Below are 25,016 nucleotides of genomic sequence, written 5' to 3' on the forward strand. Positions count from 1 at the left end.
CCAGAAACTACAAGGTAAAGAAAGTATCTGATAACTGAACACATAAATACCCATTCTTTTCCCATTTGTAAAAATTCAATAATCCATATTTAATGATCAGCCATTCTTCTTCATTTCGTTAGTGTCAAAGGAAACACAAGAGCTTTTATATTTACAAATGTATCTGTATTGTCTTGATAAATATTATAAAGATTATATTTATGATATTATATCTAATGCAAATTAAACTAATTTCGTTGTGAATACAGCGAAAAAGAGTGCTGGGTAGCATATCTCAATTTTTTTCTATTAACACAGAAACACCTTACTAACAATATCTTGTTGGAAGACAGTAATTTTAATTAAGTTTCTTAATATGAAACTTCTGCAATTAGCAAGACATTAGAATGGTTCAATCCTTGTATATAACACATTGCTAACTACTACTCCAGTGAAGTTTGCGTTAAACATCATTAACTGGAGTAGATTTTTAACAGGTTTGCAAGTTAAATTATATATAATTTCACTTAAACTACCAGAAAAATACATTTTACATTGAATATGTGCAATAATTTCCCAAGATGAAACTTAAAAATAAAATACCCAACACTCCTCCAAATGACATTTTATATTTTGTATAATAACAAATCATGGAATAAGCTTCTCCTAATGACACTGTGTTACATCTTTCTTTTGTAGAAGCAAATGGGACAGGAGGTATTTCTGAAGTTCAGGAACACATGTACTTGCCACTAACGCTTACACTATACCATGTATTTTGGTGCAAAAGCTACATTATTTTATGTTATTAACAGCTTTGAGTATTACACAGTCTTGCAATATGCGTAGAAATGACAGTTATGGCAAGTACCTTGTCCTTACTGTCCAATCCTTCCCACCAACCAAAATAGTGCCATTATATATATTTGACTAGTTAAGCCATGTGTTGAACAAAGATCAAAGCCGACAAGACCTTAACATAAGGATCTGGCAAAAAACTATTAATAAATAATATGAAGAGGTTTGTGGGCATTTCAAGATATAAATGGTAAATAAAGTAATGTACATTATGCACAGGCATGCAAATCTAATATTTTAGATTGTTTAAAAAACTAATGTAATACTTTTAGAATTACAAATTATGTCATTTATTTATACTGTCATGTACTGCAATTTTTAACAATATTGAGAGCAACTGATGCATCTCCTCCTTGTCTCTTTTTCAGTTCTCACACAAAATTTCCAGTTCATTTGAAACTATGGAGTGAGAAAGTAAATTATAATTTTAAAACAATAACAAGATGATATTGAACAACATCAGTCAATAACTGAAGACAAACATTTTTTATCCATATTCTCTGGTCAGGTCAAAAAATGCACTTTAGTCTACATAACAGTTGCACATTATAGTCCTGGTTTTCTAAACCCACAACAAGTATCTGCAAAAGTCTTCAGAATGTATTGTGCACGCTGTCTGACTGACATTAAGAATGCAGGTCTTAGGGGAGCTGTTGCAGAAAAAGGGTCTGTTTTCACAATAACTGAAGTAAACACAAAGTTCTTGTTTTAAGCGGATAAAGGAACCTTTACCTTAGATCAGATATAAATATCGTGTATCGTTCTAATCAGTGTCCTATAAAAATAGCTCATCTTCAAAAAATTGAAAGTTTTATGTTACATTTTTATTTTTCTCTTAAGCGTATCATGTTACGACGTTTACCTATCATTCATGGGAGATGGTAGGCCCTGGGGAAAAAGCTAGTCAACATTTTATGGGATCTATGTACAATTTTGAGCTAAGGACTCGGTCACGAATGGTCACTGTCGTTGAAGCAGGAAGCTAGGACAAAAAACACTAAGAAAATTTGCCTTCAAATTTTCTGTGTTAGAAGATGATAGCTCAGCATTTATGCAAACTAAATCAACTACAATGTTAATTTGTTGTCTTTTTAGCTGTATATTCACATTTCATTGCATTGTGTCACAAATAATTTACCCTTATGTACATTCACAGGAAAAGTCCTCTGTCATATTATAAATAAGGAAGCTGCAGTACACAGGCAGAATCTGATAGTTGTATTAAGTGGGAAACAATTTATTCGCCTATATATTAATCGAAACATACTGCATTGATCCTATAATTGTTTGGAGCTTTATAACATGCACAACTGGGTCGTTAGAGATAAATATGTATTTCGAAGATGTTTGACACTTAAAGAGAAATAACTTTCAGTGTGGCATGTTGATTATTTATCGCGACATGAATTAACGAAGCTTGTCGTATATATTTGTGTGAATATATAGGGGTTCTCCTGTACGCAAAGATATTATACTGGTTACAGGAACCCACCGATGATCATTAATTGATCCAAACGTACACTTTTAGGAACGTGAGTCATTTTTAAGGTGTGCTTCAAAGCACACTGTTCACCTACGAAACCAGTAGCAAGTGTTGCAAGGTAGTATGCATAATTCTTTGAATCGTCGTGAAGTAAGGAAGTAGCACGTTCATTGTTATTACAGGTGCATATCTTGGACTCCATAAGGCTTCTGTTGAATGAAACGAATAGTGATTCCTTCCCACAGAACAAGTGCAAATTGTGTGATGGTTTTTTTTTTTTTTTTGGCCGCATGAGCCTTTCTCTGCCTTGCAGTGTAGACCTTCGTTGACAAATCGCGTGCAGAGAAACGTTTTGCAATCCTTTCACCATATCGTGATACAATGATCGTAAGGCTTACTGTGCATGATCCCACCTAAGAAGACACGTTTTTAACAAAGTCAGCTGCCAATTGAATTCTGTTTTTGAATACTTTTCTCAGACTCTCTGATTATAGCGTTGGTACGCTAACGTTACAGTATGATTTCAAAACGAAATATGGAACGCATTAGTGTCACTGTTGAAAATTGACCAACACGTAAGTTATGTACACGTACAGAACTAGTAACGGAAGTCCATATTCTGTTGTTTTCATAGCATTTTAGTGTTAACACGATACTGCTCCTAACAAAGTTTGAAGCATTAGTACTCATCACAGCGAATACTGAGCTGTACATGCTACTGGTGTTTGTTTTATTTTTCATGACAGGTAAACTAGTAAGAAGTTAGAGTACTTTCCTTTGAAAAGAAGCAACTCGAACGGCCCAGTATATTGCAAGTCGTTAGTCGTCTTCAGTGTGTGTGTGTTTGGTTTATAGAAAAGAAGCGACTGTTGACCTTATGTCTCACGTGTCCTCGAATTAGATACCTACAATGAGTCAGTACAGGGGCAAGTACTGAGAAGAGCATTACTTAAGATTATTCTGAACAATCTCATTTATATTAAACGGTTCCCAGTACCAGGTAAGTGTTTAGAATGATTACAAGCACATAGCGTCTATTTCCGACACTTATTCGTTGCCACCGAATTTTAGTCTTTCCTTAACTGAAGCAGCTAGTGCTGAAACTTCACTCCTCACAGACCTCATGTCATGGCGTTTGAGCGAAGTCTCTACGTTTGCCAAGCATTTCGGAGATATTTCTCATTCCGCACGTTGACGAAGAAATAGAGGGAACTGCAGCGTCATGCGAACACTGACATGTAACTGGCAGATAAATCAGAACCGACTCTATTTCACGGATCACCAATGTCAGCTTAACTAAGTGGGTAGTTCACATCGGGAACAAACACTTTGCGATGCTGGTAGTTTCCAGCGTCTCGATTGTAGGTGATAGAGTTAGCCATCCACGAAAACTGTTTTACAGTAAGAGGGCGCTCACTAAAATGGGTGTCGAGGCAACGACGGGATAATCACGACTCGACTGGTTGACCGTGATGATAATCGCAAGAATCCCAGCTGGGGAATCCCGCAGCGCCTACTGTTGGTCGTCTTAGCGACGCCAAATGGGACACCTGCCAGGTCTCGCGAACTCCTTTGCAAGTGGCGCGGCTGACCCGCAGCCAGCTGGCGCAGGTGGTCTTCAGGTGGCCGCCAGTGGCTGTGCTCTGGGCGGCGTGACGTCACGCGGCTGCAGGTGTCACAGCTTGCTAGGCCGGCGGGCCGCCATGAGGCTGCGCAGCTTCTGCAGGTTGGTGAGCGCGGTTGCGTCATCCGGCTGCAGGCGCAGCGCCTCGCGGTAGCAGGCGGCTGCCTCGTCGTAGCGGCCGTTCAGGTGCAGGATGGCGCCCAGGTTGAGGTGGTGCCGCGCGCTCTGCAACACGAGCACCAGGCAGCCTCAGCACTGAGCAAGTGCACTGCGTTAGGGTGGTGCGTGAGTTATCAGCATTTTCCGTAAGTATAAAAAGCACTATAGATACACATATGAGACTTTAGTTATCAAAAATATATTCTCCTCCACTATTTACAACAGTCAGACAACGCTGCGGTTACTTGTAAATTCCGGAACTGTAGAAATCACGTGGTTTTGACGTGAAAAACTCGTCGGGTCCAGTTCGGAGCCCATTTTCATCCGGAAAGGAAGTTCCCTGAAGGCTGTTCGATAGAGAGCGGACAAGGTGAATATATGAGAGCGCAAGATCTGGTGAATAAGGTATGTGCGAAATGACTCCTCAATTCAACTACTCTACAGTGTTTCTTGTCATTCTAGCAGAATTTCGCGGAGTTGCGTGACTTCACGCAGACTTCCTGGTCGTTGTTCCAGAATTTCGTCTGCAAGACGTCTCAGTTATTGAGAATGAATATCAGCAGTGACGGCTATATCTACATCTACATCTACATTTATACTGCGCAAGCCACCAAACGGTGTGTGGCGGAGGGCACTTTACGTGCCACTGTCATTACCTCCCTTTCCTGTTCCAGTCACGTACGGTTCGCGGGAAGAACGACTGCCGGAAAGCCACCGTGCTCGCTCGAACCTGTCTAATTTTACATTCCTGATCTCCTCGGGACGTATAAGTAGGGGAAAGCAATATATTCGATACCTCATCCAGAAACGTACCCTCTCGAAACCTGGACAGCAAGCTACACCGCGATGCAGAGCGCCTCTCTTGCAAAGTCTGCCACTTGAGTTTGCTAAACATCTCCGTAACGCTATCACGCTTACCAAATAACCCTGTGACGAAACGCGCCGCTCTTCTTTGGATCTTCTCTATCTCCTCTGTCAACTCAACCTGGTACGGATCCCACACTGATGAGCAATACTCAAGTATAGGTCGAACGGGTGTTTTGTAAGCCACCTCTATTGTTGATGGACAACATTTTCTAAGGACTCTCCCAATGAATCTCAATTTTATACGATCATTCCACTTCAAATCGCTCCGTACACATACTCCCTGATATTTTACAGAAGTAACTGCTACTAGTGTTTGTTCCGCTATCATATAATCATACAATAAAGTATCCTTCTTTCTATGTATTCGCAATACATTACATCTGTCTATGTTAAGGGTCCGTTGCCACTCCCTGCACCGAGTGCCTATTCGCTGCAGATATTCCTGCATTTCGCTGCAATTTTCTAATGCTGCAACTTCTCTGTATACTACAGCATCATCCGCGAAAAGCCGCATCCCGGGGAAGCAATTCAAAGAACACCACATCGTCGTAGTTCCACGAGATGCGTAAAATTGTCGTTTCTGGACGCGGACATGTCTTAGTAAGGAGAACTGCAGCTTTGTATGGCCTCAGCCATTCCTTCATTTTCCTTCTGTTAGCATGAAGACACCATTTCCTGTCACCAGGGGCGATTTGAGATAGGAATGGTCAATGTTGTTCACGAGCCAATTGATGAGGAGCAAGCAGAGACCTAAATATGGCCACCCGCTGATTTGTGTTTTTGGCTTAGAATGGGCGGTACCCATATACCCGATTTTTTAACCTTCCTTATTGCATGAAAATGTCAAAAGATGGGAATCATCGCAATTTATCACATTCGCTAGTTCTCGAGTACACTGACGTGGATCATTGTGTATTAATGCGCTTAAACGATCTAAATCAAACACCATAGGTCCTCCTGAACGTGGAGAGTCACTACTGTCAAAACGATCCTCCTTAAAAAGAGAAAACAATTCTCTTGCCTTGCTCTACTCAGTGGCATTATCGCCGTGCATGGTGCAAACGTTTCTGGCTTATTCCGCTGCTGTCACCTCTCTACTGAACTCAAACAGAAGAATAAGTCGGCAATGTTGCCATTTCTCCAGTTGGCACTCCATTTTCTAGCATCCACAGCTCCACTCACTACCACCAGATGACAATATGTAAACTCAAATAGCAACAGTGATTACAAATAAAAAATGATAGTCGATAAATAAAACCATGCCAGCCAGAATACCAACGTGCAAAACAAAAACGCTACGAACTTATGCTCCAACCTAATAGACTCAGAACTGTTCAGATTTTCCGAACGTGCGGTGAAGGAAGTACACGGGGAAACGCTCCTATGCAGCTGTGGATCCTTCAGCACCACAGTTATAGATGGTGTAACAGTATTATTACGGTGAATTGAATATAGGGTTACCACTTTTTTTGAGCAAACAAATTATATTGGTCGTTAAAAATAGGAAAAAACTACAATTTTTACCTCCTCTCTCACCCGCAGTTACTTTCGTAATCAAACTGACCACTGCTGGATGCCTCAGCTGTGTCCTACTAAGCGATCTCTTGGTCATGTTTTGCCATAACTTTATTTCCCAGTTCCATTCAGTAGTTTCTCATTTGTTAGTAGATCTTCACATCAAATCTTTCTCCTACAACACCAAATTTGGAAAGTTTCTACCTTCTTGCATGAACAGCTTATCATCTATGTTCCACTTCCATAGAAGTTTACACCCATACAAATACCCTTATAAAAGACTTCCTAACACTTGAATTTATATTATATCTTAACAAATTCCTCTTTTCTAGAACTTTCTTTTCTTGCTACAGCCGATCTGCCTTTTACATCCACTTTACTGGGGCCATCAACAGTTATGTTGTTATCCAAATAGTCAAACTCATCTACTACTTTTAGTGCCTCATCTCCTAATCTAATTCCCTCAGCATCAGCCGATTTAATTATATTACGTTCCACCATCCTCGTTTAACTTCATCTTACAATCTCTTTTCATTCCACTATCTATTCTGTTTAACGCCTCTTTCAAGTCCTCTGGTGCCTCTGACAGAAACTCAAGGTTTATGTTTTTTCTCTTTCTCCTTTGAAAATTTCTCTTTGGTTCCTTCACAGCCTGCTCAATGTACGAGGATGTGCTGTACTCCTTCTTCACTCCCTTGACAACTATGGCTTTCTGTTAATGTCCTGCTCCTTTCACTGTAGTCTGCTTCCTGTAAAAGTTGTAAACAAACTTTAGCTCTCTGTATTTTATCCTAGTTAACTCCAAAATTTCCAAGCTTTCTCCAAAACTACAAATGCAATAAATACTGGTTTTCCTTTCTTCAACTTATCTCCAGGGATACGTCGTTAATGACACAGAATTTGATATTCGAAGACGACCAGCACAGAAGAATACTCTTCAGACAAAAGGAGGTGGTTTTGCTGTAAACGTAAAGCTTCAGTTAGTACATTCTGAGCCATCCAGGGGACTGGTTCAATACCCTTGCTAACATGAATGGTACCCTACATATCTTAATAAAACTGGTAGGAGGCCAAAAGGGAGGAGCGACTGTGGGGAAATCGGCACACAGTGTCACGTCCTATGGATATATCCCCTCAATGAAGATATAGGAGAGCCTCCTAAGTACGGTTTAGAAGACAAAATTATTTACAACGTCCTTAGCGTAATAGTGGACTGATAATCTAGCCAGGAGAAAAATCGAGGCTTAACTATAGACAAGACACCCAGCCAAGATGAGTGAGACCAGTAGATGTGCCTAGAGTTCCGGCGTTATCCACTACATTGTTTACATTTATTATGAACTACAAATCTCCTATTACACATATTTGGAGTAGACCTGAAGACAATTTTTGGTGTGAAGGTTTCTCTGCTTTAGACAGGACATGCCATGTGCTACTTAGTAAGAATTTTTCAGTCCATTAACAAATGTGTACTATTCTACAAGAACGTATTTTGCTCATTTGGTCATTAGTGCCTATTATACCTAACGCATTCTGGAAGTCAAGGAACACACCATGAACATGGCCGCCGTTTTCTACGTACGTCTGGGTTCCTTGGCCGAGTAGGACGGCCTGTGGTTTACACGATCGTTTCTACTGCGCGAGTCCTCGTCTATTGCCACAGGAGAGTCTTCGGTTCCCGAAAATCATAATACTCTTTGATTAAACGGATTTAAAATATCTGCAACAGATTACCAGCAACGATGTATTTCTATACAAGCCGACGTGAGATGAAGAAGGTGGTGTGGTAGAATTTTGGTAGACTGGAAAAGATAAACCCTGTATTATCTGAAAAGTATAATGCATGACTAGCTCAAGGCACCTTTTTCAGAGATACTGAAATACGGTATTTTTAAACTCCGCTATAAGACAGGGGATAGGAGAGATGTCAATAATAATCGACATACTTTACCCAAACATTTGAGAGCGACAATAATACTCTCAGTAAATCATTCTTTGGATTTTGGAAGAGTTGCTCAAATCAGAGTGCCATTTACACGTTCACTCGCCAAATTTAGAAGCATTAAATAACAAAACATTAATGGGTGTTATTTTCTGCAGCCTATCCAAAGCATTTGACGTGTGAATCACAAATTCTCCGCGATAAATTGAGGTTTCATGTAATTTGTGGTATAGCCAACCAATGAATAATGTCATATCTACCCAAAAGTAGTTGTGCTTAGTAATTTTGTCAATGTAATAGCGAGAGATACTCCTACCTGGTGAGAAATCATGTACAACATTCCTCAAGGCCCAGTCGTAGGTCTGATATTCTTACTCAAGTATGTAAACGACATTCCGTTTAATATACAACAAACAGAATAAGTTTTTTGCCGGTGACGCTAGTGTTGTAATCAGTCCAAGTATAAATACAGCAACACAAGAAACGGTAAAAAATGTTCTTAAAAGTATTAGTTTCAGGTTTTCTGTGAATAGTTTCACTCTCAATTTCTAAAAGTGTACTTAATTCTGTACATCTAGAGGTACTACACGATTTCGAAACGGATCAATGGTGAGGAAATAACAAGCAGAGTAGAAACTGCAGATTATTTATGTGTCGTTATTGATAAGAACTTAAACAAGTTTGGTATTTTGACTACTGCTTCACATTTTATCCTTTGCTCATGAAGTTTGTTGTAAATAATCGACTTCAGTTCAAAAGGGACAATGATGTACATAATTCAGTACCAGAAGAGAATTACATCCGTTACTAAACATTAAGGTTGTTTTTAGTTGAAAAAGAAGCGTACGATGTTGCAACGAAAATGTTTAATCACTTGGCCAGTGATTACAATGTCTGACAAACAGCAAGGTAGAATTTGAAAACCACCTGGAAAAGTTTCCTGTTGACGACTCCTTCTACTCTGTAGAAGAATTTCTGTTACTAGGTAAAAGGTGGTTGGTAGCAATTACTAACTCACAATTGTATATAAAAAATCGTCAAAATCAGCTGTATTTATAAATTAATTTTTTATTTGAATGTAAAATGACGCATTGAATATCTCTGTAATTAGTGTGCACGTAATAATAATAACTCAGTACTTAATGGGAGATGTAATTGTGCAACATTCAAACAGTATTTGGGACACTGGAACCCTATTGTAAGGGAAAATATATGTAACGGGGTTACGTGAGCGTTCGTCGTTGCAGTACGAAGGAGAAATGTTATAGTTTATCACTTTCAAGAACAGGTTGTTGTTGCAGCAGTTTTATGATGGACGAATGCAATGAAAAATGCAGTATAATTTGTGTAACATAATTCTGTTGATACTAATTCTAATTGTAAGCGCTCGATATACATCTGAGCGTTTTCTGTAGACAAAAAGCTGTACATCATAAACTAAATTTACACGTCATGGAATTTGCGGCGGGGCGGGCCTGTATAAAGTTTACTCGTTCGTCGTACTGTTCATTGGAAATAGTTCCACCTACCTCAGTACGGCGGCAGATCACCAGCCCGTTTCTCTGCATGCGTATGTACTGCGATGACAACGTAAAAGCAGCGTTGAAGAAAACGCCGTCAATTCTTACGTTGCAAAGTCCGCATGAACTCTGGTAGCAATCAGTCTCGTAAATTCTTATAATACTTTTCTGGCGGAAAGTGGTTGCTTCGTTCTCTCAGTAAAACGTCAAAATTCTGAAATGAGTCCTTTATTCCATTTCAATTAAAAAAATACCTGCCATCAGCCCACATGTAACTAGCGAACATCATCACCGTCCTCAGTTCACAGTTCATGCAACCCAGTACACACTCAAGGCAGCCAGAAATGTACCAATCCGAAGAATTACGCGATTTTACAGTCAATACTCCGCTACAATATCTGAGTATCACATTCAGTCCTTTCAAAGGATTTCTATCAAAGAAATTGCTCGCCAAGTATTCCATATACGGATATGAAACATGCCACGCGGAATTTTGCAAAGGCCGAAAGTTCACACGCGTTTATCTTTCAAACAAAACAATTATAGAACTTCCAAACTTCACAAAACTGTCCATAAATGCAACTGCTCATACGGCAACGCGATATACCAATACCTTCTTCATTTTACACATTGTGCGGACGGACACGTTCAACATGACCTGCACGTTCAGTAGCTACCCAGCGACCCCTCAATGCTGCTCCTTCCGCAGCCTATAACTACCTGGCACTGCGGAGGAACTGCTAAACTCTGATTGGTTGGTCAAAATGACCAGCAAAGCAGAACAATCGTTCGAGATCATTCTCGCGCCAGAACTGTCCTATACCAATCACTATTCCCAGTTGTATTCACGTCATTTCAATATGCAACTATTAATATAATGTTTAACAAAACCAAACGAAAGGAAAACTAATCCGGGAATTTATTTAGAAAAGTATTACTCTGCAAACGGATATTCTGTCTGCCTTCTTACAAAAGCAAGTACTCTTAGACATACGTCATCAGGAACGAGGGGAAAACACAACTTTCCCACTGCACAGTTACTTAATGCGGTGCATTATATAATGTTGAATTTCTACGTATATCCCACTTACACACTCTCACTGATTCTCATTCATTCTACAACAACGAAACAAATAGATATTAATTAAATAATAATCTTTCCTGGATTTTATATTACGAAAATGAAAAGTAATTAACGTTTTTAATATGAGCCGGCCGCGGTGGTCTCTCGGTTAAGGCGCGCTGTCCGTAACCGCGCGACTGCTACGGTCGCAGGTTCGAATCCTGCCTCGGGCATGGATGTGTTTGATATCCTTAGGTCAGTTAGGTTTAAGTAGTTCTAAGTTCTAGGGGACTGATGACCGCAGAAGTTAAGTCCCATAGTGCTCAGAGCCATTTGAAACACTTTTTAATATGAAAATCCAAATAAATTGACCTGACATATTGTGAACTTGAGAAATGATTTCAAATGATACTAAAAGACGAACTGTTATTATTCCTAACTTAGTTTTTTAGTCTAAGTGTCTGTTTGTGGTGTTTTAGGTAATTTCCTCTAACTCTGAAACCGTGACAGGTAGAAGACTGAAATTTTTATACCATATTCTCCTGAATAACAAAAGGCGGTGTATCGACCTTAAACAATATTACATAATATTTAATATAGTTTATTTAGATTCTTAAGGGTTTGATTATTCAGTCACTTGAAGTGACACAGATACCGCTTCCCACGGCTAGCATAGAGACAGGTGCGAATGAGTCATTGCTCAGACACCTGGCTGTCTCCTTCACAGCCGACGTCTCCAATGCAAAGGCTGTTCAGCAGAGCAGCTTGCTGCAGTAAAGTTATCACGTATTGACTCACTACGTTACAAATTACACTGAGATGACAAAAGTCTTAGACAGTAGTATGCATGTATACGGATGACGATGGTATCGCCTACACAAGATATAAAAGGGCGATGCATTAGAGGGAGCTGTCGCTTGCACTCAGGTGATTCATTTGAAAAGCCTTAATATCAGCACTTGATAATGGCCTGAAGCCGAAATTGCAGTAGTGTGTAGTAAAACGTTGTAACAGTCACTGGCGTAAAGGTGATGTCCTTCATTTGAAAAGGTTTCCGATGTGATTCTGGCCTGAAGACGGGAATCAACAGACTATAAAGTCTGGAATGGTAGTTAGAGCTAGATGTATGGGACATTCCATTTCTGAAATCGTTAGGGAATTCATTTCCTAGGTACACAATGAGTGTGCCGAGCATGCACAGTTTCAGGCATTACTTCTCACAACAGACAATGCAATGGCCTACGGCTTTGCCTTAACGATCATCATGGGTCTTCTCAGACAGAGGAACGTGCACGGAGGCGGCGGACTGTGTGTACGTCAGATTCTGAGATCCGGGTTATACAGAACATTGAGACGAACCCTAGAACAAACTCCAGAGAAGTGGACTGCCAATATAGTGTAACCCACAGTATGAGTACGTGTATCCTGCATGACAACCACTACTATTCCTGTCACCTGCAGTCCCATAGAGGCTACTTTGAACATCTGCTGTGACGTAGATGCGATGCAGCTACGTACAGTGTCCCGGGACGATATGTTGTCGCTGGATACACACCGTCCATTTCCGGACACCTGGTCACAGTGTGGTGTCACCGCCAGACACCACACTTGCTAGGTGGTAGCCTTTAAATCGGCCGCGGTCCGTTAGTATACGTCGGACCCGCGTGTCGCCACTATCAGTGATTGCAGACCGAGCGCCGCCACACGGCAGGTCTAGAGAGACTTCCTAGCACTCGCCCAGTTGTACAGCCGACTTTGCTAGCGATGGTTCACTGACAAATTACGCTCTCATTTGCCGAGACGATAGTTAGCATAGCCTTCAGCTACGTCATTTGCTACGACCTAGCAAGGCGCCATTATCATTTGCTATTTATCTTGTGATGCATGTACCGTGAAGAGCTATGTTCACCACTTATGGATTAAAGTTAAGTATTCCAACAGCTACGTACTTTATTTGCTAGACTCAAATCCTTTAACTGTTCCAGACCTCACGCCAGCCTGCGTGAGCTTAAACGCGTGCCTTTCGGCTTCACCTCCTAGTGGCTTGGCTGTCTTGCCAAGTCACAATACACAGGATCTTTTTTCTCCATTTACAGTCAAATGGTTCAAATGGCTACGATCATTATGGAACTTAACATCTGAGGTCATCAGTCCCCTAGAACTTAGAACTACTTAAACCTAACTAAGGACATCACACACATCCATGCCCGAGGCAGGGTTCGAACCTGCCACCGTAGCAGTCTCGCGGTTCCGAACTGAAGGGCCTAGAACCCCACGGCCACCGCGGCCAGCTTTTACAGTCAGGAACCCGTTCCTGCAGGTTACCAGTTTTATTAATGCTCACCCTGGTTACTTCTCCACAGTGCTTGAGTGTGATCTGATACACAGCACTCTGTGGCAAGAGCTGCAGTTTGAATTTGCTATTGACTAAAAATATTGTCAAGCTGTTGATATTAACAAACGCAGGTGTGTAGTTGCGAGATTTGAACTTATTTGCGAGGTTACTTGAAATTTTGCCAGTATATGGGATGATACACTACTTATTTTAAATACTGACACCATCCTGTTGGCTGACGTACATTTCAGACAAGGATAACTTGAACAGTACCCCAGAGGTGGTGTGCAGTTGGATTCCGCCACTAAACAACTGATTGAGAAGTTGATTTCAAGATAATGATGTCATGTGCGGTCTGTATCACCTAGGCTGAGGCAATAATGAACACTCGTAGATATATTCGACATCAGTCGTGCAAACGGAGGAGTGTACGAGGCAAGCGCTGTTGGCTTCTGCTCGTCTCTCTAGGCCCATCCCCAGCACCCCCCTCCCCCTCTCCGCCGCCTCTGCCACTGCGCCCTAATTAAATTCGCCCACACCGCTCGCGGATCAACTAACAGCGACGTAAATTTGTTTCCAAAGCGGTCGAGGTGAGGCGGGTCGGCTGGGCTCGTCTCGTCTTTCAGGCCTGAGCGGGAAGCCTTGTTTCCATAAAGGCATTCCCGGAAGTGAGGGAACGTTATTCGCTCTCTGCACACACGCTTGGTGGTAGTTTGGCTTTCTCGCTTTTCAAGGCACACTCACCGTGAGCAGACACTTTGCTCATCGGTTTCCAGACCCCGTTTCATATCTGCCGCGTGCAGCGGGGTATTTTTGTCCCGTTACCAGCCCAGTGTTCTATCGTTCACGCACTGAAGCCATAAAAACAACGCCGTCTGGTTAAAATGAATGATGAGAAACTGCTCCTCAAAACTGCTCCTCACCTGGACATGTACCGTCACAAGAAGACTCATGGCTTGCTAGAGATTTGCCGTACAGACTATATTTTAGGAAATACACTCCTGGAAATGGAAAAAAGAACACATTGACACCGGTGTGTCAGACCCACCATACTTGCTCCGGACACTGCGAGAGGGCTGTACAAGCAATGATCACACGCACGGCACAGCGGACACACCAGGAACCGCGGTGTTGGCCGTCGAATGGCGCTAGCTGCGCAGCATTTGTGCACCGCCGCCGTCAGTGTCAGCCAGTTTGCCGTGGCATACGGAGCTCCATCGCAGTCTTTAACACTGGTAGCATGCCGCGACAGCGTGGACGTGAACCGTATGTGCAGTTGACGGACTTTGAGCGATGGCGTATAGTGGGCATGCGGGAGACAGGGTGGACGTACCGCCGAATTGCTTAACACGCGGGGCGTGAGGTCTCCACAGTACATCGATGTTGTCGCCAGTGGTCGGCGGAAGGTGCACGTGCCCGTCGACCTGGGACCGGACCGCAGCGGCGCACGGATGCACGCCAAGACCGTAGGATCCTACGCAGTGCCGTAGGGGACCGCACCGCCACTTCCCAGCAAATTAGGGACACTGTTGCTCCTGGGGTATCGGCGAGGACCATTCGCAACCGTCTCCATGAAGCTGGGCTACGGTCCCGCACACCGTTAGGCCGTCTTCCGCTCACGCCCCAACATCGTGCAGCCCGCCTCCAGTGGTGTCGCGACAGGCGTGAATGGAGGGACGAATGGAGACGTGTCGTCTTCAGCGATGAGAGTCGCTTCTGCCTTGGTGCCAATGATGGTCGTATGCGTGTTTGGCGCCGTGCAGGTGAGCGCCACAATCAGGACTGCATACGACCGAGGCACACAGGGCCAACACCCGGCATCATGGTGTGGGGAGCGATCTCCTACACTGGCCGTACACCACTGGTGATCGTCGAGGGGACACTGAATAGTGCACGGTACATCCAAACCGTCATCGAACCCATCGTTCTACCATTCCTAGCCCGGCAAGGGAACTTGCTGTTCCAACAGGACAATGCACGTCCGCATGTATCCCGTGCCACCCATCGTGCTCTAGAAGGTATAAGTCAACTACCCTGGCCAGCAAGATCTCCGGATCTGCCCCCCATTGAGCATGTTTGGGACTGGATGAAGCGTCGTCTCACGCGGTCTGCACGTCCAGCACGAACGCTGGTCCAACTGAGGCGCCAGGTGGAAATGGCATGGAGAGCCGTTCCACAGGACTACATCCAGCATCTCTACGATCGTCTCCATGGGAGAATAGCAGCCTGCATTGCTGCGAAAGGTGGATATACACTGTACTAGTGCCGAAATTGTGCATGCTCTGTTGCCTGTGTCTATGTGCCTGTGGTTCTGTCAGTGTGATCATGTGATGTATCTGACCCCAGGAATGTGTCAATAAAGTTTCCCCTTCCTGGGACAATGAATTCACGGTGTTCTTATTTCAATTTCTAGGAGTGTACTTTATCCTGCAAAACACTGAAGTGAGAAAGAATGTGGTATAGGTATGCGTATTCAAATGAAAAGATATAGAAACAGGCAGAACACAGCGCTACGGTCGGTAACGCCTATATAAGACAGCAAGTTCAGATGGCTCTGAGCACTATGGGACTTAACTTCTGAGGTCATGAATCCACTAGAACTTAGAACTATTTGAACGTAACTAACCTAAGGACATCACAAACATCCATGCCCGAGGCAGGATTCGTACCTGCGACCGTAGCAGCCGCGCGGCGAGACTGTAGCGCCTAGAACCGCTCGACCACCCCGGCTGGTTTAGACAGCAAGTGTCTGACGCAGTTGTCAGATCGGTTACAGCTGCTACAACGCCAGGTTATCAAGATTTCAGTGAGTTTGAACAAGGTATTAGTCGGCGCACGAGCGATTGGGCACAGCTTCACCTAGGTAGCGATGAAGTGGTGATTTTTCCCGTATGATCATTCCTCGTGTATACCGTGAGCATCAGGAATCCCGTAAAACATTAAATCTCCGACATTGATGCGGCTAGAAGATCCTGCAAGAACGGGATCAGCGACGACTGAAGAAAACTGTTCAACGTTGCAGAAGTACAACCATTCTGCAAATAGCTGCAGATTTCAGTGATGGGCCATTGAACGAGTCTTGTTTCAAATTTTATCGAGCGGATGGACGTGTACGCTATGGAGAAACCCTCATGAATCCATGGAACCCGCGTATCAGGAGGGGACTGTTCAAGCTGGTGGAGGCTCTGTAAAGGTGTGGAGTGTGTGCACTCGGAGTGATATGGGATCTCTAATACGTCTAGATGCGACTCTGACAGGTGACACGTACTTAAGCATCCTGTCTGATCACCTGCATCCATTCATGTCCATTGTGCATTCCGACGGACTTGGGCAATTCTAGCAGTACAATGTGACACCCTACACGTCCAGAATTGCTACACAGTGGCTCCAGGAACATTCTTTGAGTTTATTCACATCCGCTGACCACCAAACTCCCCAGATATCTCCAGAGCATATCTGTGGATGCCTTGCAACGTGCTATTCAGAAGAGATCTCCACCCTGTCGTACTCTTACGCATTTATGGACAGCCCTGCAATACTAATGGTGTCAGTTTCCTATAGCACTACTTCAGGCACTATTCCTGACCATGCCACGTCGTGTTGCGACACTTCTGCGTGCTCGCGGGGGCTCTACACGTTATTAGGCAGGTGTACCAGTTTGTTTGGCTCTTCAGTGTATATCGTGAAGTGTCAGTGAGAAGTCGTGATCAGTGTTATTGAAAAATGGAATGAGAACTGATAGTAATGAAGTACCTATCGGGCGTAACAGTTTCGTTACCCCTAAGAATTCAGTTTCAGTATAAACTTACAAAAAAGTCGAAATCATCCAATCTCTAGTTTGCCTCAGGAAATTCGAGTATTGCCTTGGGCCTAAATAATGTACTTATCCTAATTTTCGATGTATTTTCGTATGGGAAGCTTGGAGCCATTATGTTTTATTAGCAAAATAGGTGTGGTTTTGACCTTCTTGCGTTCCTTGAAGTCTCATACTTGGATTAAGGGATTAATTTTATTCAATACAGCTCATACAGTATTTCCGTCAGATTAAGGTTATATTAACTGAAGAATATTAACAATTTTCAAGATTTTACTACTGATGACAGAGTTTTGAAAACGAGCATTGAGGACAGCTCAAACGGAACGACAGAAAATATGATTCAAATGGCTCTGAGCACTATGGGACTTAACACCTGAGGTCATCAGTCCACGAGAACTTAGAACTACTTAACTAACTTAAGGACACCACACACACCGATGCCCGGGGCAGGATTCGAACATGCGACCATAGCAGGCGCGCGGTTCCGGACTGAAGCGCCTAGAACCGCTCGTCCACCGCGGCCGGCCGGAACGACAGAAATAAGAGAACAGCATCAGTATGAAAATAATGTAGTAATTGAAAAGCACTGTATTGTTTATGTTTTACAGGATTAAACTCTAATGATGGTTTTGCAAGCCGAATTCGATAAATTACGCATGTAGAACGTAAGTAAAGTATTGCTTTTCATTTATTACAATGTTGTTCTGCCAAGAGACGAAAGAATCAGTTAACAAAACAGGTTATGCTGTATCGATAACGTAATTAATGAAACTCGTCGTAATGTTACATTAAATAATGCCCTTGGCCATAAAATTAGAAAAATGAGAGGGTTTAAACTTCTGTAGATGATGATGCTGTCCTGATCCATGGGTGTTACGAGACTGGACCACAAGAGAAGCCATCCTGTAAGGAAACGGATGTGAGTGACGGCAAATAGCTTAGCGTCTACTGCTATTGTTTGGATAGTAATTACTACAAAAATAATTTTACAAACATTTATTAGGCCTACTGAAGATTAATGTATGAAGGAGCTGTTTCTTTTTCCATGGTATTCTGGTAAGGCTGATTTGTCGTGATGACTGTTAAATAGCTTTCTTTGATTTATTTCACGAAGTGCAACACCTTCTATACCTTTCATGGCAATTAGGACCACAGAACCATGGTCTTTTCCGAATGTACTTTTGACCAAAAAGCGATTCTGGTATCTGGTGTCGGAGGCTTTTGATAATCCTGCCTTCTGAGTTTTTTTGGTGATATTTACATAGAAACGTTCCCGTCCTAACACATATGTTTCTAAACGAGAAGTCAAATACCAGTTTTCATAGACTTCGGTTAAAAATGTTTTAAGACAACGCAGTATTTTCATAAAAATATTCATCGCGGATGTCATTTAAAGGAACACGGAAACACGAATACTTTACTTCTAACCGAGAAGTTTCAAAAATGCTTTCGTAATGAAATATTTCTGTAACAACTTTGAACACCTGTTTCACCCTCTTGTGGCAGAATTTCCAAAATATCTGAAATACGTTTTTTTTTAATTTCTAGGCGTAAGTCAAACGCCAATTTTGGTAGATGAAGCTCAAAAAAACTGAAATAGGTATTTTTTTTATTTCTACCCATAAGTCAAACGCCAATTTTGATTGATGTAACGTAAAAATACTTACGTAGTTCTGTATTAATGATTTCTTTCCAGACAAACTTCCATCCACTATTTCATCTCTTTAGGGTTGAGATTCCAAAAAGGCTGAAACACGTATTTTCTTTTAATTTATGACCGAGAAATCAGTTACCAAATTTCGTGGTTCCAGCTACAAAATTTCCTTAATAGCGAAGGTATTTAAAGAAAAGTATTCCTCCACTATCTCACCTCCGTAGGGGTGGAATTTCGTAAGATCCCTTCTTCAACGATGCCCCCAGTGTAAGATGAACGTGCTCTCGAAATTTCAAGTTTTATCCTTAGTGGTGTGGACTGGACTATATTCAATTTTGAAGCAGACGGGACATTTTATTTGAATATATAGAGAAGAAGAAAAAAACAGACACTGATTATTGATTGGCGACTCCATAGTGTCCTGTGCACTACGACCAGATAATGGGTATACAACTTTACAACTGCAGTTTTGGCCTTTGGACCATTTTCAAGTGGTGCTGCAAAAGATTTTGCATCAGAACGCCAGACTTTAAAATACTCAGACTATATACACTACTGGCCATTAAACTGCCACACCACGAAGATGACGTGCTACAGACGCGAAACTTAACCGACAGGAAGAAGATGCTGTGATATGCAAATGATGAGCTTTTCACAGCATTCACACAAGGTTGGCGCCCGTGGCGACACCTACAACGTGCTGACATGACGAAAGTTTCCAACCGATTTCTCACACACAAACAGCAGTTGACCGGCGTTGCCTGGTGAAACGTTGTTGTGATGCCTCGTGTAAGGAGGAGAAATGCGTACCATCACGTTTCCGACTTTGATAAAGGTCGGATTGTAGCCTATCGCGATTGCGGTTTATCGTATCGCGACACTGCTGCTCTCGTTGGTCGAGATCCAATGACTGTTAGCAGAATATGGAATTGATGGGTTCAGGAGGGTAATACGGATCGCCGTGCTGGATCCCAACGGCCTCGTATCACGAGCAGTCGAGGTGACAGGCATCTTATCCGCATGGGTGTAACGGAGCGTGCAGCCACGTCTCGATCCCTCTGTCTACAGATGGGGACGTTTGCAAGGCAACAACCATCTGCACGAACAGTTCGACGACGTTTGCAGCAGCATGGACTATCATGGCTGCGGCTACCCTTGACGCTGCATCACAGACAGGAGCGCCAGCGATGGTATACTCAACGACGAACCTGGGTGCACGAATGGCAAAACGTCATTTTTTCGAATGAATCCAGGTTTTGTTTACAGCATCATGGTGGTCGTTGTGTTTGGCGACATCGCGGTGAACGCCCATTGGAAGCGTGTATCACTCGGCGTGATGGTATGGGGTGCCATTGGTTACACGTCCTGCTCACGTCTTGTTCGCATTGACGGCACTTTGAGCAGTGGACGTTACACTTCAGATGTGTTACGACCCGTGGCTCTATCCTTCATTCGATCCATGCGAAACCCTACATTTCAGCAGGATAATGCACGACAGCATGTTGCAGGTCCTGTACGGGCCTTTCTAGATACAGAAAATGTTGGACTGCTGTCCTCGCCAGTACATTCTCCAGATCTCTCACCAACTGAAAACGTCTGGTCAATGGTGGCCGAGCAACTGGCTCGTCACAATACACCAGTCACTACTCTTGATGAACTGTGGTATCGTGTTGAAGCTGCATGGGCAGCTGTACCTGTACACGCCATCCAAGCTCTGTTTGACTCAATGCCGAGGCGTATCAAGGCCGTTGTTACAGCCAGAGGTGGTTGTTCTGGGTACTGATTTCTCAGGACCTATGCACCCAAATTACGTGAAAATGTAATCACATGTCGGTTCTAGTATAATATATTTGTCTAATGAATACCCGTCTATCATCTGCATTTCTTCTTGGTGTATCAATTTTAATGGCAATTTTAATGGCCGGTAGTGTACAAGTCATGTCCAAAATCAGTCTCTCCATTGTAGGAATACCATACGATGAGACAAGAATCGAACTCCCACATATAAAACATCCATTTTACGTGTCGGTGCCTCATTGTTTATGACGTCACGCCTCATTAACTCTGTTGCAAATAGAGTTAGCAGTACATTAGTAATACAGGGTGATACACGACAAGTCACCCGATTGAATTTTGATCCTACAAGTATACTATATGGGCAATAGCTTCAAAATGGTGCACTCAACTTCGTGCAGTTCATGGAGATTACGCTAGATGTCGTTGCGAGTTCATCGCTTCCATTGTGAGTCCGCCATTTCACTTTCCCGCGAAGTCGGACAGAGGACGGTTGACCGTCGCACAGAAAACGAAGACTGTGTTACCGTCGCGGCGACCAACAGCGTTACACTGACACAGAGAAAGTTTCGTGCTCATTTAGGCACACGGGGGGCTCCCGGCCCACAGGCAATATGCAGATTACATAAAAAATTTGATGGTACTGGATCGATTTTGTAGTGTTAGCGGCCACATGCACGTACCGTACGTTCGCCGCAAAACATGCAGTACAAGTGGATTTGACGCGTAGTCCGTGTAAATCAACAAGAAGAGTCGGTACTTATTGCCAGAGATAAGGAGCAGAGACTGCAGTTTGCAAGGTCGGCAATCGAGCAAGACCAAGAGGCACATGTACACAACGCATGGTTTTTTTGACGAAACTTATTTTTACATGAACGGAGTTGTGAACAAACATAATGTTCGATTCTGGCCATGTGAACCTCCTCTAATAATCCACACGAAAGACACCTACGAGGAGAAAGTGTGCGTTTGGGTCACGATATCAAGCCATGGAATCATTGGTCCGTTCTTCTTCGATGCTATAGTAAGCGGTGAACGCTATTTACACATGGTGCGAAACCAGTTCTTTCCTCATGGTCTCATGTCTTCCATTGCAGACACAATGGTTCATGCAGGATGGAGCACGCCCCCATACTGCCAACGTTGTGCTTGATTTCCTACACAGAAGACTTCGCCTTAGGGTATTGTCAAATAGATTTCCAGAACGTTATGCAGGAGGACGAATGTGGTCGCCTCACAGCCCATGTGAGCTCTTCCTTTGGGGGTTCCTTACAGAGAAGGTGCACCACAGAACACCGGAAAATGGAGTGCAACTTAAGGCCATCAATGTGGAGTTATGCCGTGCCATTCCAAAACATTAGTGTCGGAGAGTCGTCACAAAAGCACATGTGCGACTTGAAGAGATTGGAAACCAAAACGGCTGTCATATTGAACGTGTGATTTATTAGGCTGTGTTTCCATGCTGTATTCTTTAGTTCTACATCAATACATTACAGATCTTTTCAACAACAAGAGATTGGAAACCAAAACGGCTGTCATATTGAACGTGTGATTTATTAGGCTGTGTTTCCATGCTGTATTCTTTAGTTCTACATCAATACATTACAGATCTTTTCCACAACAAATGTGTTATTCATGAAACAAATCAGGTGACTTATCGTGCGCTACCCTGTAAGTTTAGACGCAATTCCTGATAATGAAGTTTTACTGCATTAACTGTGGAAATGTATTAAACGATAAACCTTTTTCCTATCATCGTTTTGTGGGGGTTGTTGCCATCAAAAAGTTCCGAAAAGTTTGAAGTTACGTGTAAAGTTGTTGGAGGTCGATAAGTACTGTAATTGTCAATTATTGGACGAATATAGTCAGGGTAATATACGCTCCAGTAGTAATTGTGTCTCAAGACATATGCACAGTTTTTAACTCTACTACTATACTGTGTTAAACGTTTATGTAAGATTACGCATCTTAATGTGAAGATTATGACAGCATTATAAATTTTTAATTTAGGGCCATAATTAAAACTGGCGCTCCTCCTAAGAGTTAAGGCTCTATGCACTATGGGACTTAACATCTCAGGTCATCAGTCCCCTAGACTTGGAACTACTTAAACCTAACTAACCTAAGGACATGACACACATCCATGCCCCAGGCAGGATTCGAACCTGCGACCGTAGCAGCAGCGCGGTTCCGGACTGAAGGGCCTAGAACCGCTCTGTCACAGCGGCCGGCCTCCTAAGAGTCATCAGGTGTATTTTGCCTGGTACTTCAGCATATAGTTGCAATATCGTTTTAGCAACGTGTATCTCGAATCAGTCCAAACAAATATTGTTCGTCATGTCTTTCAAGTGACGCCGAGTGTCGACTCAAAGCGACGGTTTGTTTGCCATAACAAACAAACCGCTTTTTAAAGCGCAATTTTACGTGCCCATTCGATAGAGCTGTGCCTCATTAGTCTAGTGCGACATTTGTTTTGTTGCTGTTGTGGTCTCTGTTCGAAGACTGCTTTGGTGCCACTCTTGATGTTACGCTATCCTGTGCAAATTTCTTCATCTCCGAATAACTAAATGACTACTTTAACTTACATCTTTTGAATCTGCATGCGGTATTCATGTCTTGATCTCCCTCTACGTCCTTTATCCCCCACACTCCCCTCCAACACTAATTTGGTATCGCCTGGTGTATCAGAATGTGTCCTACCAACCGATCCCTTCCTCTAGCCAGACGCTCTATTCATCTGAGGAACCGAGGACACAGAGGAATAACGCGACTGCAGGGACTTATCCCTTGCACGCTTCCCGTGAGACCCACATTCCTAACTGTCCACAATCTACATACGTAATGTACCTAATAGATACTTGCACATCCATTTAATCTGTCCCCATCAGGGTGTATCAACAACACCTGTCGGCAGCTGAGTGTTTCACTTAATTATAATTTATTCTAGAGAAGCTGCCGGCCGGCCGGATTGGCCGTGCGGTTCTAGGCGCTACAGTCTGGAATCGACCGCTACAGTCGCGGGTTCGAATCCTGCCTCGGGCATGGATGCGTGTGATATCCTTATGTTAGTTAGGTTTAAGTAGTTATAAGTGCTAGGCGACTGATGACCTCAGACGTTAGGTCGTATAGTGCTCAGAGCCATTTTCTTTCTCTCTCTCTCTCTCTCTCTCTTTTTTTTTTTTTTTTTCGTGACAGTAGAATCTATATTCGATGTTAAGTTTCTCATCTTCCGAAACGCTTTTCGTGGCATTGCCAGTCTACATTGTATATCTTCTCTACTTCGGCCATCATTAGTTATTTTGATGTCCAAATAGCAAAATTCACGTACTTTACTAGTATAATTTTCTCAGTATTACCTGATTCAATGCATCTACATTCCATATCCACGCATGCTTTTGTTAAGGTTCATCTTATATACTCCTGTCAAGAGACTGTGCATTCTGTTCAGCTACTCGTCCTTTGCTGTCTCTGACAGAATTACGCTGTCACTGACAAACCTCAAATTTTTGTATTAACAGGGTCAATGAAACACGAAGGATAACGCAGTATTCCAGCAGCGACTGACCACCGCTGGTGCATACGGGTACTGGAAGCAGTCAGTGGGGGCCAGGGCGGTGCTTTCGCTACTGGAGTACTGGTTGCTCTTACTCTTTCACGGTGATTGTTAACACATTTCGGTAAAACAATTGGCGCATCAGACTGATTTCACCCCTCTGTTTGTCACAGACATGATACATAATTTGGAGTGGCAATCATTAAAATAAAGGCGTTTTTTGTTGCGACGGGATCTTCTCATGAAATTTCAATACCCAGATTTCTCCTCCGATTGCGAAAACATTCTGTTGGCACCAACCCACATAGGGAGGAATGATCATCATAATAAAATAAGAGAAATCAGGGCTCGCACAGAAAAATTTAAGTGCTCATTTTTTCCCGCGTGCCGTTCGAAAGTGGAACGGTAGAGAGACAGCTTGAAGGTGGTTCATTGAACCCCCTGCCAGGCACTTTAATTGTGAATAGCAGAGTAATCACGTTGTTGTAGATCTAGATGTAGAATGGGTATCTAAAGTCCCAGTTCACAGTTCAATTATTTTTTTTATTTTTTTTTAATTTTTTTTTATTTTTTTTTTTATTTTATTTATTTTTTTTTTTTTTTTGCAGCGGCAAACAGACCTACCCTTTCTGTCAACAATGGACGTCACACGAACGGCGTGATGAACATTATCTGTTTGATCTTTTCCCAGATGCGCAATGCAGAAACTAAATTGCAGGTATCTTACGAAACACCAGAGAAAATGCTGCCGACGTCTCTTAGGACAGACACAATGTATGAAATATCGAAAATCTAAATTTTTACCCCCCTGGAAGCCGGTGAGCGTGTGACCATTTTAGCAGCTTAGTAATAA

The 25,016-nt window shown here is 42.7% G+C and overlaps 1 protein-coding gene across 1 annotated transcript in view; it reads right to left on the reverse strand.

The window, feature by feature from the left end:
- Positions 1 to 243: 243 nt before the first annotated feature.
- LOC126416906 (protein O-mannosyl-transferase TMTC2-like) overlaps positions 244 to 25,016 on the reverse strand; it is a 111,198-nt gene continuing 86,425 nt past the window's right edge. Inside the window, exon 5 of the mRNA XM_050084789.1 lies at positions 244 to 4,169. Within this exon, the coding sequence (XP_049940746.1) occupies positions 3,996 to 4,169 (174 nt within the window). The 3' untranslated portion in view covers positions 244 to 3,995. The remainder of the gene's footprint in view (positions 4,170 to 25,016) is intronic.

This window comes from Schistocerca serialis, chromosome 8 (assembly GCF_023864345.2).
Source record: "Schistocerca serialis cubense isolate TAMUIC-IGC-003099 chromosome 8, iqSchSeri2.2, whole genome shotgun sequence".
Lineage (NCBI taxonomy): Eukaryota > Metazoa > Arthropoda > Insecta > Orthoptera > Acrididae > Schistocerca > Schistocerca serialis.